The sequence below is a fragment of the Ammospiza caudacuta genome, chromosome 7, assembly GCF_027887145.1.
Source record: "Ammospiza caudacuta isolate bAmmCau1 chromosome 7, bAmmCau1.pri, whole genome shotgun sequence".
NCBI classification, from domain to species: Eukaryota; Metazoa; Chordata; class Aves; order Passeriformes; family Passerellidae; genus Ammospiza; species Ammospiza caudacuta.
In genome coordinates this window covers 41,098,812-41,116,591 of record NC_080599.1, presented here as the reverse complement: position 1 = coordinate 41,116,591, position 17,780 = coordinate 41,098,812, and the positions used below count along the sequence as shown (strand labels likewise).

General features: G+C 46.2%; 1 protein-coding gene across 1 annotated transcript in view; it reads left to right on the top strand.

Annotated features, from left to right (window-relative positions):
- LOC131559671 (cytosolic carboxypeptidase 6-like) overlaps window positions 1-17,780 on the top strand; it is a 205,540-nt gene that overhangs the window by 183,221 nt on the left and 4,539 nt on the right. Inside the window, exon 7 of the mRNA XM_058808088.1 lies at window positions 10,889-10,985. Coding sequence (XP_058664071.1) covers window positions 10,889-10,985 — 97 coding nt within the window. The remainder of the gene's footprint in view (window positions 1-10,888; window positions 10,986-17,780) is intronic.

Below are 17,780 nucleotides of genomic sequence, written 5' to 3'. Positions count from 1 at the left end.
CCCAGCTGAAGACAGTGGTGCCCTTGAAGAGGAGCTGAATTTTCAGTCTCAGGGCAGGTGGTGAATGATGAGCTGGTTATAATGGTCTTTTGAGGCTTGTGGGCTACCAAGTGGTGATTTTGTGCCCCTTACTCTTCTTGCTGGACATGCAAAAGGAGCAGAGGCTTGTCATAATTGCCTTACTAAGGTCTGAGAAAAACCTGGTGGAGAGTGCTCCTGTACAGCAAGACCTCAGCCCAAGGAACTGAGTTATAGGGCAACCCTTTGCTGACCCCTCCATCCTCAAAAAGGTTCAACTCTCCTTTTGTCTGGCCTCATAGCTGTTTTCCCTAATTCTGTCTTAAGATGGAGATGCCACTGCCTCTCCAGGAGATATTTTTCTTTTGCTCCGCTAGTCTTATCACTGAAAAGCTTCCCCCTAAGCCTAATCTTAATGTGTTTTATTGTAAATTAAGGCCGTTGATTCTCGTCCCATCACCAGCAGATGCTGAACAGTTTATCCTGTTCTACAGCAGCCTTTACTGATTTGCACATTTTCTATCACTATTCCGTGAGCCTAAGTCCAGAAATCTTTTCAGCTTTCCTTCCTTGGACTTTCTATACTCCTGATCAGCCTTTTTTTAAGCCCTTGAAGTATCCAGATAATGAAGCTGAAACTAAACCAACTTCAGGAGCTTTGTGTCCCTACAGCAGGCAAACCCTGCTTCCCACCAGAGCCTGGGATGCAGCTGGAAGCTCTCCACGCAGGGACCAGAGGTGCTGCTCACTGAAAACACAGCCCCAGCCCTCTGCACCAGGGCCACAGCTGCAGCAAACATCCTTTGGTACCCGTAGGTGAATACTCCCCAGTGAATATTCCCCAGTGATTCCAGGTGTGGCTCTGAGAGGGAGGAGCTGTTCTGTCACCTGAGCTGGGCACCAGTGAGACTCCTCCAGGATGATACTGGAACTTGGGAATAGAGGCAAACAGTGCTCTTGGAATTACTTCTTGTTAGTAATATGGAAATAGAGATAGGCAGCACAAGCAGAGAGTGAGACTGTGCCAATAGCAAAATAGGATAGGTTTAATTGAAGAGTCACATAAAATAATTTAACCAGAGGCTGCCGATTAGGTTACAGTCACAAGCATGTTGCTGTGAACCCCATTTCACCAAGGATGGCAGTGGCTACAAAGCTACCCCACCACTCAATCAATGCTCAATTCCCTCACAAGACCTTCCTCTGAGATGCCCTTTTCAAAATTCAAGGGCCACTCCTACACTGACTGTACAGCAGGACACTGCCGGCTGTTCCAGGAAAGCTGGTGGTTGTGACAATGACAGGAGATGGTGGATCTGAAGTTTGGCAATGGATTGTTCCCATCAGAGAAACACAGGGAAGAGACAGGCAGTGGAGAAGGGGAGAGCTGCAGACATTTCCAGCATCCTTCTGTGGACACAGCCAGCATCCCTTCCCCAGGGACAGGATGGAGGAAAACAGCCCAGCCTGAAGGAGAAGCTGTTTTAGCAGTCAGAGGAGTGTTATTTGTGGCAGGGACTATATATAACTATATTTGTGTGTCTGTAGATTAAATATATACGTGTATATATATATATATATATATATATGCATAGTGTCTTATCACTGCATTCCAGCTTGAGTGTAAAACACAAAGGAAAACTCAAAGGGTTTAGAAAAAGCTAAATTTATCTGGGAATGGGAATTATATTAGCAAAGAGGCAATTAACTTAGGAGTGGCGGAGATTATAGCAATATTTTACTTCTTCCCTACAATGACAAAAATATCATTAGTTCCTCTACCTACCAGTAATAGCCCTAATCCTGCTCTTACCTTCCAGCACCACCTCTCTGGAGTGACCACCCATGGTGAGGTGTGTCACACTGGTGTGGGGAGAGCTCTGGCCCAGCTCATTGTGTCCCTGCTTTGGGGAGAAAGCCCCCTCTGCTTTGGCCAGGGGCAGTTCCCATTATAAATCCCCCCCTCTTTTTTTTTTCTTCTTCCTTCCCTTCTTCCACAGGATAAAAAATTTCGTTTCTTCTCCCCCCATTTTCATCTCTATGATCTGCCCTTAGTGCAGCTCCAAACTCTTGAATTATTTCACAGTTTTCAATAAAACATTAAATCTTTTTTAAAAACTGCTTGTTTTAATTGAAAAAAATTTCAATCAATCAATTCACACCTTCTCTACCCTCTCGCCTTGCTCCCCTCCCCCAAACAGACCCATTTGCAGTAAATAATCTGTAGTCAGACTTTCTGCTCTAAAGAAATAAATAATTCTGAATTTGCTGAATCCCGCCTGATCTCCCGGCTTTAAATCACTGCACTTTGTACTGAGCTCAGCTGAAATGTTGAACACACTGAAGCATGACTATTACTTGGAGACTGAAAGTGTTTTTAAAGGCACAGCCTCTGAGGCCATGGTCCTTTTTCCTTGCAGGATAGATTGAGAGAGGGGCTAAGCCAAGTCCTGAGGATAATTGGTCCCTTCCCTGCATTTGGCCCACTACAAGTGCCAATGGTGCCTTGATTTGACCTAACAAAGACTGACTAAAAGCAGGATAAATCCAATGTGACTCTGAGCAAGTTATTAAGAGGCATCTTGACTTAGACCATCCAACAGCCACTGGACTGAGTCCTTTTTCAGCTGGGTGACCCCAGGCAGGTTTCAGGAGGTCATCCACATCTGCTCAGACACTGGAGAGCAGATGCAAGTGCAAACAGTTCCCCTTGGACACTGCAGAACCTGTGGTATCCCAGACAGGGAAGGAAGGTTCCCTAAAATCCCAGTGAATCCTGCAATCACTGCCAGCACTCTTCAGTTCTCTTTACTCAAAAACTTTAAACCCACCTACACTCAGGCTTCTGTTTCTTAGCTCCCCGTGTTTCTTAGTTCCTCATATTTCTAAGTCAATCCCATTTCTTAATTTCTTCTCTGTAGGATTGCTCTTGTCAAAGCTATTGACTGTGCCCTGTCTGCCAGTGGAAGCTGCAGCCGAAGAGGGAAAATGCAGCACACAACAGATCACAGATGCCTGGTTGTGATTTATACAAGTCATGAGCTTCCAGCAATTTAGAGATGAGAAATGGTTTATCCACACTTTGGTGTGTCGAAACACTCTTTCTACCATTTATCTTGAAACTGATTTTGTTTGGGTGGTAGTAAATGTTATGCCCAAAGCAGTGGGTAGAATGTCTAATGGGAACTTCCAGACCTGGAGCAACAGGGATTGTCATGTGGTGAGGGACTGAGAGGATCCCCAAAGAGTTCAGCTTATGATTTTCCAGTGTATTTTGGGGGAGTTAATTACAATTGGAGAGTATTGCACTGTTCTTGCATTTCCAACCAAGCTGAAAACAACTGCTAAGGCTTTGTTTTTCATACTGTTTTCCCCCCGTGCATTTGAGAACATTCATCAGTGATAAGTGAATGCTGGATTTTCACTTGGAAATTTCTTCCCCTGTCCTCATCCTTTCTCAGTACATCAGAGAGAATCAGCTCTGTAATTTTCATTGACTGTGTAAAGAGCTGAGGTCAGCTAATCCACAAGGGCTCCTTCCCAGAGCTGGCAAGTAACCAGAATTAAACAATAGCAAAGATCAGAAATGTTAAAATCACAAAAGAGACTCATCCTATGTTTTCCTGCTACTCTTATTAAAGATCCATCAGACATTAATGTGAGACCAGTAAATTCAGGCCCAAATTAATTTTCGGACAGTTTGATAGAAGCTGTTACAATCAGGTTTTAAATGCATAATTTTACAGTATACCAATTTACAAAGTGATGCTGCTGCAATATTTTAATGAATTCAAATGTACTGATGCTGAAATTCATTCTTTCAGGGTCTTTTCTTTTTTCAGCTGTGAGCTTGGCTCTGACCTCTGTCCCTCAGAAAACCTCATCAGGAGTCAGCAACACCAAGATATTTAATAAACCATTTTCTTTGGTCATTTTATAGCTTAGGGCAGATTACCATTTACAGGAGGGCCCATTTCCATCTCCCACTGTAGAGGGACCGTAAGATGGACAAAATGTCACTTGCATGGAGCAATGTGAAGATGGCATGAGGACAATGGAGCAGCAGTCAGAGGTGTCCCTGTAAAATCATGCTCTCAGCTCTGGGAAAGGCACGTGGATGCAGAGGTAAAATGGGCTGTGGGCCTGTGGTGTTCCCAGTGAGACATCTCAGCCCTCACTGTTCTGTGCTTGTTTGGGCACGCTGAATTTCCTGTACCTGCCTGTGTGTCTCGAATCCTTGTTGAGTCAGGTGCTCCCTTCTCATGGCCACACGTGTGGCTCCCCCACACTCTGCTCCCCTCCAGCCCCTGCTGCCCCTTGATCCAGCACCCCAGCAGGGCCAGGAGCCCTTGGCTTGTCCAGCCACAGGTGTAAGAGCTGAAATGAGGGATGTGGGACTCCAGGGGCTCTCCAAATGCAGTTTATTGCATCCAAGAGGTTACAGCAGTCCAGGGTGGTGGGTGACAGAGCCTGTGCCTACAGCTGTCAGCTCCAGCTGCAGGCAGGCCTGGAGACCCTTTGGTTTTGGTTACATTGCATTTTATACTTTTCTTTGCTGAGCATCTTAATACAGTAGAACCAATCTATACCTTAACCTTTTTCTATAGCCTATCATAACTACAATAATTACCATATTCATGTTACTATTCTCCAATCACTAAAAGTTAGTACATTACAGTTTAAGCTAGAAGTTGGTTTTCAGTTTTCTTGCAGCAGAAAATTCTGAGACCTTTTTTCCTACTTGCAACATTGGCAGGCTTGTTTGCCTGTGCTTTCCTTCTGCTTGGTAAAAACAGCTTCTTGTTTGAGGTGGGTTTATCCTTTGCTCTAAGCCATAAAAACCCCTTCTAACTAACATACCCTTTGCCTCCTTGGTTAGTCAGTAAGACTGGCTCAGCAATTTCTTTCTTCTATATCAAAACTTGCTTCTATCTCTATTCCTTCATCAGACTCAACATTTAAAAATCTTTCTGCTAAGCATACATATCTGTGAGACTTTCTTGTCAAACTTTCATCCTTCCCAACACACAGGCTCCTGTGCAGCACCACCACCTCCTCTGTTCTCCATGCCCAGGTGTTAGGTGGGATCTGCCTGTTTCAGGTCAGCTCAGGAGGACAAAAGCAACGGCTGATATTGAAATGAGTTCATGGGACACACGGCATGGTCCCTGAGCACAGCCCCTCCAGCACAGATAAAACAGTGCTCTCCAAGATACCTGTTCTCCAATCTCCTCCTTCAGAGCAGGAGAGAAAATTACAGGCCTCTGATTACTCAGGGAGAAGAGCACACAGCTCCCATCTTGGTAATTTCTTCCACCACAATCAAGCATTTCAGGAAAAGGGCCTGAAAGCCTGAAATAGTCAGTCAGGGATTTTTCTGTCTGGTTCCTTCCCTGATGACACACAAGAGGAATAAAAATGAAGGCTCGTCATTGCTGTTACCTTTGGTTTCCAAAAGTGTCTCTCCCATCTGGAATCAGGAGCTGGGGCTGTCGGGAATGAAATGCTCTCCTTGGGGAAAGTCCCTGTGCTATTTCCAGGTTGGCAGTTCAGGGCTTTTATAGATTTTAAGGCTGGATGGTCTGGCTGAGTTTCTCAAGTTTGACCTGCTGAGTACCAGGAGAGGGTATCCCCAGTAATTCCCACATTGAGCCTGGTTCTTACAGGAGCTATAGAAAGCCCAATCTCCTCCCCACACTCCCATTTTAGAAGCTCCCTCCTCCTTGGATAAAGATTTTGAAATATGTAACAGCTGTGCTAGGAATTGGGGGCATTTTTTCCTTGGAGTGAGTCCCAGGGAAGGATGCATCATCAGCAGCCAGACTTGCACCATGTTAAATGCTGGTGAAAAGCCTTGGAATGGCCCCTCTCCCCACCCTCCTTCACCACAGAGTCTCTATTCTGCCCCAGCCACACTTTGCTTTGCCCCCCATGAGATGAGATTAGGGCAGCATCTGTTTATTAGAGAGCAGTGTCAGCACTGTGAAACAAAATAGGTAAGTAACTGCTGAAAACAGCTCTGCTAAAATAGAGGACTAGCTCTGATCAGGCTTGGCATGATATAACATGGTGGTTTAAAGCTCTGTAATGCCATTTTCCATTAGAGCTCGTGTTCAAGTCAGGAAGGGGTTTGATCCATTGATGGAAGCTGTTATAAGCAGATGAGAAAACCTCATCCATATTTCTCTTGAGATTGTGTGAAGCTGACAGTATGCTCGCTGACCACAGTCATCTGGGACTCTCCCAAACAAAATAACCCTCTTTTCATAAATAACAGGATCGTTGTTGGGGTGGACTGAGATTTGCTGTAAAATTCAGTGGTGTCAAACAAAGAGCTTCTTCTGGTTTTTAATTTGAGCTATTAAAAAGATTCATTTTTCTCTTTGTTCTCATTTTCTTTACCCTCTTTCTCCCTTTCCATTTTTTTTTCTTCCTCTCTGTCTGTCTTTAGGATAACTTAAAGCTGTTTGTCTGAAACAAAAGACTTGCGTGGGTCTGGCCAGTGGTGCCTCCGGACTGAATGGTCACATTTCACATCCTACTTAGGATTAAACTTGGATGAATTCCATGAGCTAATAACCCAGTGCAGTGTTTCAAATTGATGGAGGTGCCGTCCTCTAGATGAGACATAAAACCAGAGATCCAATCTGCTTGGCAGAGACCCCACAGGACTTATCAAAGATGAGTGGGGGCTGCTAACTGTTTTGCCCTTGTCAAATCCTTACCACCATCACGGTTTCTCTTCCCGTTCCAAAGCCATGACACTGGACCTTATGAAAATGAGATGGTGAATTTGAAGGAGCCATCCTTTTTTTCTAATTATTTAAAGCAGTTTGCAGTGTCTGGCAGAAGGAGGAAAGAGAGATAATCCACTCACTTGAAAGTGGAATGACCCTGAATTTCAAAAAGCAAAACAAAAGCGAGCGAACGGTGCCACCATGCTCTGCAGCAGTGACATTATTAAAGGATCAGTGAGCTATTAAAGCAGCAACATTTAGTACCTCCCCTAATGACTTGTACTGCTAACTGGTTTCCAAATTGAGATTTTTATTGCCTCCATGCACAGACAGAACAAGGCTCTGTCTGCACTTCCAGAGGCTGGAGCTTAAGCAGACTGTTCACAATAGGCTCAATGAATCGTGTCAGCTGAAAACTAGTAATGGCTTGTGAGAGTCCCCACTCCTCTGTGCTCCCTTCTTACCAGGGCTGGAAGTTTTGGGCTGTGGGGCATGGTAGGGATCATAAACGTGCAGGATTCTGCAGGGAGCCCAGCACGATTCTTGAACCTCCGAACATCTGTGAAATTTGGCGGAGTTGGGCATAAACAGACTGTCCTGAAATCTCCCCAAATCTGCTGATGCCATTCACAGAGTGAATGCTGTGAGAAGGGCGTTTGTGGGAGGGACACTGGTTTCCATTTCCAAGTAGAAATACGGAGTGTGAAGGAATGAGTCTCTGAAGGAAGAAGAGAGATCAGAGGGAGCTGCAGGTGCCAGTGAAGGTAAGGAGACACCCAGCTGTTCCCAACATGACTCTCCCAAATGCATTTTGGCTGTCTTGTATAAGCTGAGCTCCCATGATGGGAGTAGCAGGGAAATGGCCTTCTGTCAAGTGCAGCTCAGGCTAGGAAGGGAATTCCTGTGGGCACACAGCACGTGTGACTGCAGAAAGGAAGCTGGTTAAAAACCAACCAACCGACCAATCCACCCAGTGGAAGTGGGTTTGGGTTGCAGTAGCTGTTATTTACATGCTCAGGATACTCTATATGCCAAAGTGGAGCTTGAGCCTTCCGTGCACCACAGATGAATGCAAATGTTATTGCTTTAATTTGTTTTCCTCTACCAGTTCTGCCCACACGTGCTGTTGGCACTTGCTGAGGGAGTCATGACAGCTCTTGCCCAGGCTGGACAGTCACAGGGAGAGACCAATGCTCTGCCCTTGGTTTTATGTATCAGGTGCCTGATTTCCATGACAGAAACCACTCATCCCTTGCAGAAGTGACAGGCAGAGCAGAGGGGGCAGGATGGCTGGAGAGATTAGTATTAGAACATGCACATTTTTTATCCCATGCTGGCTTGAGTCTCTCTTCATCATTGCTGACTGCAAGTTATTCCCATTTTATGACTTTTCAATGGATGCATGTGGCACTGCATTTCCAGTTTCTTCACGCTCTCCATCTGTGTCCATGCTCTGCAAAATGCCCTTACCTTTCTTGGCTATCTTAGCAAACGGTCTCTATGTGGGGTGCAAAATATGTTCAGAATGGTAGGAAAATGGGATGAAGTGGCCTGAGAGGCCCTTTTATGTTTCCTTACCCAAATCTCATGCAGCACCAGTTACACCTAAACCATACATGTCTGCTCTGGGTTTAGCCTGTTCTTGAAGAGCTCTGGTCTGGAGATTTCCTCATGTGCTAAGGCAGGTTATTCCAGTGGTTAGCTGTCCCCAGCTTCAGAAAGCTGTTCCTAAGCTGAGCTCAGCAGTGGAACTGGATTCCTGCAGGTCAGGGTTAAGGCAGGAGCTCGTGGAGCCACATCCTGGTCTGCACCCACTGCCATCCAAGGGCTTCCTCCCCCAGGACAGCGGGTCAGGTTCTTCCCACCGTGCAAACAAAAGCAATGCAGAGAGACAAAGAAAAGGGCAGCTCCTCTCCACTTCTGGCAGAGGAGCTTTCTGAGATTGCCACTGACAAAATGTCCTCAAGACTTTACTGAGTCCAATTACCACTTTATGTCTTTAAAGTGACGAGCAAATGAAAGAAACTACAAGATCAAGCCATGTTAGTCTTCTCAATCCCTTAAGTGTCTGACAGCCCTCTCCCCTTCTTCCCCTCTTCCTCAGACTACTTTGAACTCTTCACCTTCACCACCGCTTTGAGTCCACATCCGCAGCAACCAGGCTGCCCCCAGCCGTCCCCAAATTCCAGAAACAACCACAAAACACTTCCAGAGCAACACTGCCCTCCCTCGAATTGCTGAACTTCAGGCTGTCTCCAACTTTCTGAGCCTCCCTGCATGCAGGGCTTGCCCAGCAGTGCTGGTAGGCTGCGAGGGGAGCTCACTGGGCACTGCCACAGCTGGGGAACAGCTGGGAAACAGCTGAGGAACAGCTGGTGCTGATCCACACAGCCTGTGCTGATCCACAGAGCTGCCTCTCCCTGTCCATGCAAACAACAGCTGGGAGCACCAGCTGCTCCAGCTCTGCCCTGCTGCTGGCCAGGAGAACAGAGGTGCCCACAGCACACGTGGTATGAGGATCAGGAGTGTGTCAGGATAGACCCTCAGGAGGGACAGAGCCATGGAACCATCCCCAGGCACAGCAGTGGGAGCTGGAAAAGCAGGATAAGGTCATTGGAGAGAAAAGCAACATCAGGAGTCATCCTCAGCCACTAGACTTGACTGCAGCACTAGCAGAGCTGGTGGCTGGATTTCTGGAGAAGTAAAGACTGTCACATCAGCTTGACCTTCCTTATAAATAAATAAATAAACGATAAAGAGAGCTCACATTGCTGTGTGAACCTGATGTCTCAGGCTGACTTGTTTTGATGTGTCTAATGTAAGTGGGTGGGTAATAAAAGCTTCATTTAGGAGCCAGTGCCTTCAGTGGCGCTGCTGGAAGCCCCTGGGATGCTGCATTTCTGGAATTTTCCTCTAATGGCAACATCAGCAGACAACTACTGATAAAGCAGAGTATGCATACACACACACAAAACACCCCAGCAATGGCTTATCCTCCTGGACTGCTGGGTGTTAGATGCAGAGATCCCTTCAGACTCCCCAGGTGCTGTGCCCACCTCAGCTGCTGCAGCAGCCCTGCTGAATGCTCCTCACCACCACCCTCTGGGGCAGTGCCCTGGAGCACCCTGAGGTTATTGAGGGTAGGCATCAGTTCAAAATAGGAAAATAAAGGAGCCTTCAGTTCCCACAACACAGCTGTGGATAATGGAGCCCACTGGTATCTCCCAGCTGGACATCACCCTGTGGATGGTAAGGGGATGCTGCTCTGTAACAGGCAGGCTTAATGCTGACTTCTCACATGAGCAGCAGGTTCACCCCATGGACATGTTGTCTGGGATATTGTTTTTCAGTGCAATCCACAGGTTATTCAACTTCTTTGTCAGCAGCTGAGTCTTCAGGAAGGTCTGGTTCCTGTGCCCCTGAGGTCCCCATGGCAGCTTTGTTGTGCAGCAGCTCCCTAATGCTGGGTTTAGGGGTCAGCTGGAGGAGAAATCGTGGCTAGTGAGAAGAAACACCAGAGTTACTGCTGAACTTGTTAAGGTAACCTGCTGTCCTTCCAGGTCGGTGCTAAAATCACCATTTCAGGTCCTGAATGCAACACAGGGAGAGAACAGTGAATGCTCCCATGACACTCTGGGGGTCAGAGCTAAAGGCGTGCAGGACTACAGCATTAACCCCAACCTCCAGTACACTGGTCCATGGCAGGTTCACACTGTGGTGTAGCTGACCTTGTATCCTGGATACAGAAATACTGCCTGTATCCAAGCATTTTAAGGTAATTATTCTCCCTGAATGTGGAAATTGGAGGGCCCCTTTTGTCTAGTGTATTTCATGAGAACCACGGGGATTTGCAGCCAGGTGTGGGGGGAAAGGGAGATTGTTTCCTCCTGTCTGTGTTTCTATGCAGCATCTGCCTGTGAAAACAAGAAGCAAACAAGATGACCCCCACCTTATCTGCCAGTGTAAGTAATTTTTTTGCCTGGAGACTGAACTCTGTGGGATGGTTGATGTAAAACTTGCTCTTGCATTAAACAGCGATAACTTACCTTCACACTCTGCTCTTTTTTTAAAATTATTATTATTGTTATTACTTTTAATGATTAAGAAAATGCTCCTTAATTAAAAACTCACAGATATGAAGCTTGGAAGAAATGTGGCCAGGACATTCTTGGATTACTACAGGCTGAACTCCTTGGTGGAGGGACCACTCGCACCGACTCCTAAAACTCGGTAGGTCAGAAAGCAATTTCTCTTGCTTCAGCTGGGCTGCTGTTTTAATACCTTTCCTGACTAAACTTCAGTGCTACTGCATTACAGCTTTATAACATGTGCTAGTCTAACTGCGCTTATTTTATTGAAATTCCATTTGGAAATAAAGCATTTGTGATCAGGAAAGATACCTGGTTAATGTCTGAAAAAAATATTCAGAGGATTTTGGAGATATCGACATCTTTCCTGAATTCTGTCTGCTGTGCACCAATCTCACCACAGTATCTTTAATGGACTTACCCTTCATTTATCTCCCGAGAGCGAATCAGACCCGCTTTTATTTCGCAAAGTTTTAATTCTGGAAGTGAAAACTTTTTCAGTGCTTCGGGAAGTGGCTGGCAAGCCTGTGCTGAGGCAGAGCTCTCCCTCCCTTGGAGCTGTGCTGGCAGCCAGAGGCAGGATCCTGCTGCCAGCCCAGCTGGACACTCCGTCCAGGGATCCCCTCTCACCCCGAGCCCCTGCTCCAGGTTCAAAATCAGCTCAGGGGGTGCTAGCCCAAAAGGAAGTGGGGTGTGAAGTCAGGCACTGGCGAGCAAGGCACAAAGGCATGAAATGCCCGGGCTTGGCTCCCTGCAGCACTGCTGGTCCTTCTCTGGTGCTGGCCAGCTGCATCCTTTCAGTGTCCCTTAGCTTGTGTGAGGGGCAGGGGAGATACCACTGAGCTGTGTAACAACATCAGAGGGGAACAGAGCAGGAACCTGAGCACCTGTTTCATGGGAAACATCATACTCAGTATTTGCCTCTGTTCTGAGAAAACAGCAATAATGCCTCCAAACTGAAAAATTTCAATTAAATGCATTTGGACCAATTGGAATGTTTCATTTGGGTTTCAACTCTTAACAGCACAACCAATATATATAGTTTACATTTTGATATATAGTTTATATTTTGTAATGGAAAAGGCAATTCCAAATTGGCAAGGAAGGCAGCTGAACCTTGCGATTTTCCTGCTTTTTTCCTCCCTTAAAAGAGTAGCTGTGGGAATGTTCCTTGTTTGCAAAGGAACACTTTCCTACTGAAGATTTTCTAGTGATGTGTAAGATGGATGTTACAAATATCAGCCCAGACCAGAGAGCAATTGCTGGAGTTCCTTTAAAAATCCTCTCACTGCAGCCATTCTGGCAGCTCCTCATACATGTGGTCAGAGCCAGGCTGCCTGTGTCAGGCCTGCTTTGAGCCCATCTCCCTTTTCTGTTTGTTTGATCTTGACACCACAGTTTAGGCTGGCTCAAGGAGGATTGTCGGCACTGCAGCTCCGAATGCTCTTATCTGCAGAGACCTGCAGGGTTAGCAGAGAACAGCATCCAGCATCTCCCTCTCCTCCGGAAATTGAATGTATCATTTCTCTCAGACTCCCAGGGGCCACAGCCTCCAAGGCTAAAAACCCACAACTATTACTGAACCTAATTACCACCTGACAGCAAAGTGCTTTTCCATAGCATCATCCAGTTACCTCATCAAAAGGAATGGTTGTTTGCTTTCTTCATTTTAAATTAAAGAACCACTGACAGTGGTAAGTGAAGCATTTTAATCTCATCAAATATCCATGTCCATCTCTATAGAGACAGCCACGCCAGCAGGGAAAGATACACATCTCTAATCGGGTTGCACAGAGCAAATTCTTCTTGTCCCCCCCACCAGAGCCTAATGCAGTGAGGGATCTTTTGTTTGGGGGGGTGCTACCTCCCAGTAAAATCCTAAATACGGTCAATGTTCAGCCCTAAGCCAACAGATGTTTAAGGAATGGATTTTAAAAGATTCATGTTGTTAATTTCCTGATGGATTTCAAATACCAGCTTTTCCCTGCAAGTAGATAAATGCCTTGTATTTGTATCCTGGGCTTTGTCATCTGACATTTGATCAGAGCCTTTATATATACATACATATATATATATATATATATATATATATATATATATATATATATATATATGTAGATGCACCTAAAATGTCCATCATGAAATTGTTCTTTGAAGCTGCTGTGTTAACTGCAATCCTCTTCAAAAGGAATTGCTGCAAACTGCTGGGAAACAGAAGGGAGATGGCTGTAGCTTTAAATATGCCTTGGCTAGGCAGTGGCACTAGGAAAGGACTGGAATATGTAAAATGATACTAAATATCTGTGTAATCAGGACTAATTATATGGCACGGTTATTAGTGGAAACAGGACATGTTGTGCCCACAGTTTATGAAAATATATTTAAACATTACTGGATTTCACATAGTCATTGAAAGAAAGCTGCAGAGTTAATAAACGTGTAAGGGACAGCTAATTGCCTGCTTTGTCCCAGACTAGGACAGGCAGAACAATTTCTGTTTGAGGGAATTAGTGCAGCCAAAATGTGTTAGAATGACAGGCCTGGAAATAGCAACAACCTGCAACACTTCCAGAGCACGTCTGGCCGCAAGGAAGGAAATGTTTGTGTTGGAATCACCGTGCTTTGGAGAAGGAAATTGAGGCACATAGAGGGAGAGGTGGACCTGAGGGTCAGAAATAGGGCTGGTACCCAAATTCAGGCACCTTTACAAGAGCTTTGTCCTTGCAGTCAGGCTGTGAGAGAGCAGCCATCCTACAGCACAGGCAATGCAGGCACTTCAGTGGGAATGGGATCAGGATCATCTGGAGTAAGAGGCAATAACTGATGGACCAGCTCTGGTTACAGAACAAGACTGAGGCTGGAGGTAGGGCACCCTCTGCTACCAAAATGCAGCTTATTTCAAGAATCAAGAGAAATAACTGTATTTGTATTCTGGGTATAGTGTCATTATGTGCCTGTAAGTGAACCTAGCTGGCTGGCTGGACCTGGGGTTAAATTCCACTTGTCCTTGCCTACAGGAGCCCAAATGCCACCATATCACAGAATCATAGATTGTTCTGGGTTGGAAGGGACTTTAGAGATCATCCAGTTTCATCCCCTAGAGGGTGGACCTTCCATTAGACCAGCCCCATCCAACTTAGCTTTGACCATTTCCAGTGATGAGGAATCCATAGCTTTTCTGGGCAACCTCTTCCAGTGATGGAGCCCAGCACAGCTCATCCAGCTCCTCCCAGAACCCTTCAGCCCTTTCCTCTGACTGAGCTCCCTCAGGCATCCCCCAGTTCCCCTTGGAGTGACCACAGAGTTTCCCACAGCCTGCAAAGGAAGGTCAGGTTTGAAGGAGTAACCCCAGTGTGTCCTGCAGTCCTCGAGGCAGGGAGATCCTGTGATCCCAAACAAACACCCAGCTCACAAAGATAATGTCTGCTGTTATCTGCATGCTATGTAATTATTTTCCTGAAGGTGATGTGTCTGCAGCGAGGCAGGAAAGCATCAGTGACTCAGCTGAGGAGAGCAAGGAGGTTAGAATATTTTCCTCTGTGAGCTAATGAATTAAAAGCCTCGCTGAAAATGCTGGATGCTCTTTGGAGTGACAAGCCAGCAGGCCCATGAATTTCTAGCAGGGCACGAGAGAGCTCTGTGCTGCCTGCTGGAGAAGAGAGCACTGCCACTTAGCCATGCTTGAGAGAGGCTCAGAGAGCCTGTCCTGGACACCAAGACAGCTCTCCAAGGGTGGGTTAAGTGGGCACAGAGCAGTGCAGAAAGGGGCTGTTGGACAGCAATGAAGGTTCATGCCCTCCCTCTCCTCTTGTTCCTTTCCTAAGCTGCTCAGTGACCAGAGCTCCACTCCCAGGGCACTCACTGGGAACCATTTGAGTGGGGCTCCCTTTGATGCTGCCAGTGGCACAGGGAGCTCTTCCTCTTACAGAGTCTCTGTCCTGCTCTCACCTCTTTCTACTTGTGCCCGAGGAAAGGTTAAGATTTCTTGGGTTGAAAGTGTGAAATGTCCTCCTCTGAAAGGAGGTTGGTGAAAGGTGAAAAATTTGTAAGAGATTAGGAGACAGCAGAGCGCAGCTGTTACAGAGAATGACTAAGGTTGAAAAGAAGAATTTTGGTGAGAAATTCACAAATGCCAGTCAGTTTGCACTGCCTGAAGCTCATCCCTTTGCCCATATCAGCATTTCTCTGTTCTTTCACTATGGCTCCCTGGCTGTGACAGAGCCCACCATCACCAGAGATCTTCCCTCTTTAGACCACTGACATTTTCTCTCTAAGAGCCACCAGGTCCATGTTACTCATATTCTGGGCACACTGAATTTCAAATTCTAGATGTCCTGAGTGTTTAAACAGCTCTGTCAGAGGTTTAGGGAAGATGGGCTTTGAACAGAGACAGTGTGGATATCCTGAGAAATCCCACCTGGGCCTCGCTGGTGGAGCATTCTGCAGGTCATGTCTGCCCTATATTTTCCTATAGGTAAAACCCACAGAACTTCTTTGAGTTTCTGTGTTCTGCTCACAGAAGTGCTGGAAAAGAATTTCCTTCCTATGTGGGAACCTCACAATTGCTATACTGATACACATGAGAGAAAAGCTCAGAAGAAGATGAATAATTCTAAGAGCATGGATTTGATGGCATGTGGCAAATAGTGCCTGGAGCCACACACTGAATGAAAAAAGGACAGAACAAAATATTGACTGGCCCTTCATTAATTGCCGTCTGTCCATCGTGCCCTGAATAAAGCAGCAGCCTTGTTGAAGAAAAAGTAGGCTGTGATGAGGTAATTAAAGACCCCATCAGAAGGCATATCTGCCAGGAGGTTGAATTAAAATTGCTCTGACAGCCTTTATTCTGGCAATTCCTCCTTTTGCTGCTTGACTTTGCAGCTCTAATGATGATGTATGAGAGCCCAGCTGTGTCTCCAGCAGGCTGGATGTGCCCACGGGACTGTCCCACCATGCTCACAGGCCATGGGCACTGCCTGCTGCACCACACTGGCTGGGGATGGGGAAGGCTTTGTGTGTGGGCACAATATGACCACAGGTAGGTCCTTCTGCCTGGACAGCTCATTTTGAGCCCCACCTCAATGCTAAGCAGCTGTGCCCAGAGGTTGTGTGGGCTGGCAGGCTCTGACACCAGGCCAGGGCTGGGCTGCTCTCTGGCATGTGCTGAGTGCAGGTCCTTCTGCCCCACTGGGTCTGCAGTGTTCTCCTGAGTTCAACTCTACCCGTGTTTCAGAAAAACTCCTCTCCACACTTTCAAGCTCAGGATTTTTGAGGTTTCACCTGCATCTGGTTGTGCTTTCTTTGACCTGGCCACGACCAACATGAGAGCTGGGAGTGAGAGCACCTCCCTTCTTTATTCCTGAGAGGCTCTGCTTCCATCCCCAGCTCACTTGTCCCAAACTTAAATTATTGTCTTGTTGTCTTTTCTCCCACCATTTTCAGAGGCTAAGAGGAGAGCAGAGTGTAATAAACAGGAAAAATGTTCTAGACTAAATGAATGAAAGGTCAGCAAAACCTCTTACAATTTGCAGAGGAGGGAGGAAATGGAATGAGGGCAGCAAAACAGAACAACTTCAATTTGGTTTCCAGGCCTGTAAATTGTGTTAGTAATGGAAGAAATACTAAGGTTTAAAGGCAAATTATCGGTTTTGCCTAAAAAAATAATTTTGGGGGGTTTTCCCCCCCTTCTTTATTGGTAATTATAATCAGCTTGCTCCCACACACATCTGCACATTGTATGCAACTCTTGATACTTGCAGCTGTCACTAAAGAACACCTTCCAGGTTTTGAACAGTGGCATTTGCATGGGTTCAGTGAAAAGGATCCATTTACAGAGTTTAGAGATGTGCAGTGCTTGGCCAGCTCCCAGCAGAGGCTTCACCAAAATTCCTCATTACAACAATTAGCTTCTCCAACACTTGGGAACAAGGCTGCCAGCTGCAAGAATTTTACCCTGGATTTGAGCACACTGAAGCACATGCAAACACCTAAATACATGTCCAGCTTGGTGCTGCTCTTGGAGACTCCCTGATCAGAGGGAGTGTAAAAATACTTCAGGATGGGGAGCTGATGTGCCTGATGGGGGGCCTGGCAAGCAAAAATAATCTGCATTACTGTATGAAGTAGTCAGGGTCCACGTTAACAATCCTTTTCAAAATGGAGGTGCTGTCAGCTGTTTTAATTTAATTTACTACACTTTAATTTACTTTTTGGAAATGAGCTAAATGAATAAATTGAATTATGGCTACTTTAACTCCGAAGGAGCATATCACATAAGAGCTTGCTGTGGTTTCACTAATCAGCTTTGCATTTAAACCCTAAATGTATTTAGATTAGCTCTCCCAGGCATCCTCACATAGGTATGCCTCCAGGTACCCACCTGCTTTCCTTCTCCTTCCCTGGTCTTGCTGCTCTGAGGAAGCCAGAACCCAACAAGCAGATTTACAGTGTTTGTGCTACTTCATGCATCACCCTGGCCTGGGATTTGGAAAGCAGAGACAGGGACCTGTGTGAGGGGTGGGTTGATGTGGATAATGTCTGATGCACACAGGATGTTAATCCCAATATCCTGCTGGTAACTTGAACGAGCTCAAGCGACTGCCATTTTCTGCTACATCTCCTCAGGTGAGTGCAATCCATTATTGTCCTGCTGCTCCTTAGGAAATGGGAGGACAGGAGCCAAGACAAAATCCATTCCTGTGCTGTCTGCAGCTGGGTCAGCAGAGGCACACAAGGCTAGCTGTGTGTGAGCCGCGCTTGTAATTGTGGCGCCTTCTCTTATGTGATAGTGTGGCTCCAGCTACAAACTAATTATTCCTGCCTCTGGGCACTGTCTCCTGGATAAAACAGGTGTGTCTTGCTGCACTGAGCTGGGGAGGGAGGCCAGGAAGTGAAGGATGGATGGCAAGCAGCAGAATCCCTTCTGTGGTGGAGG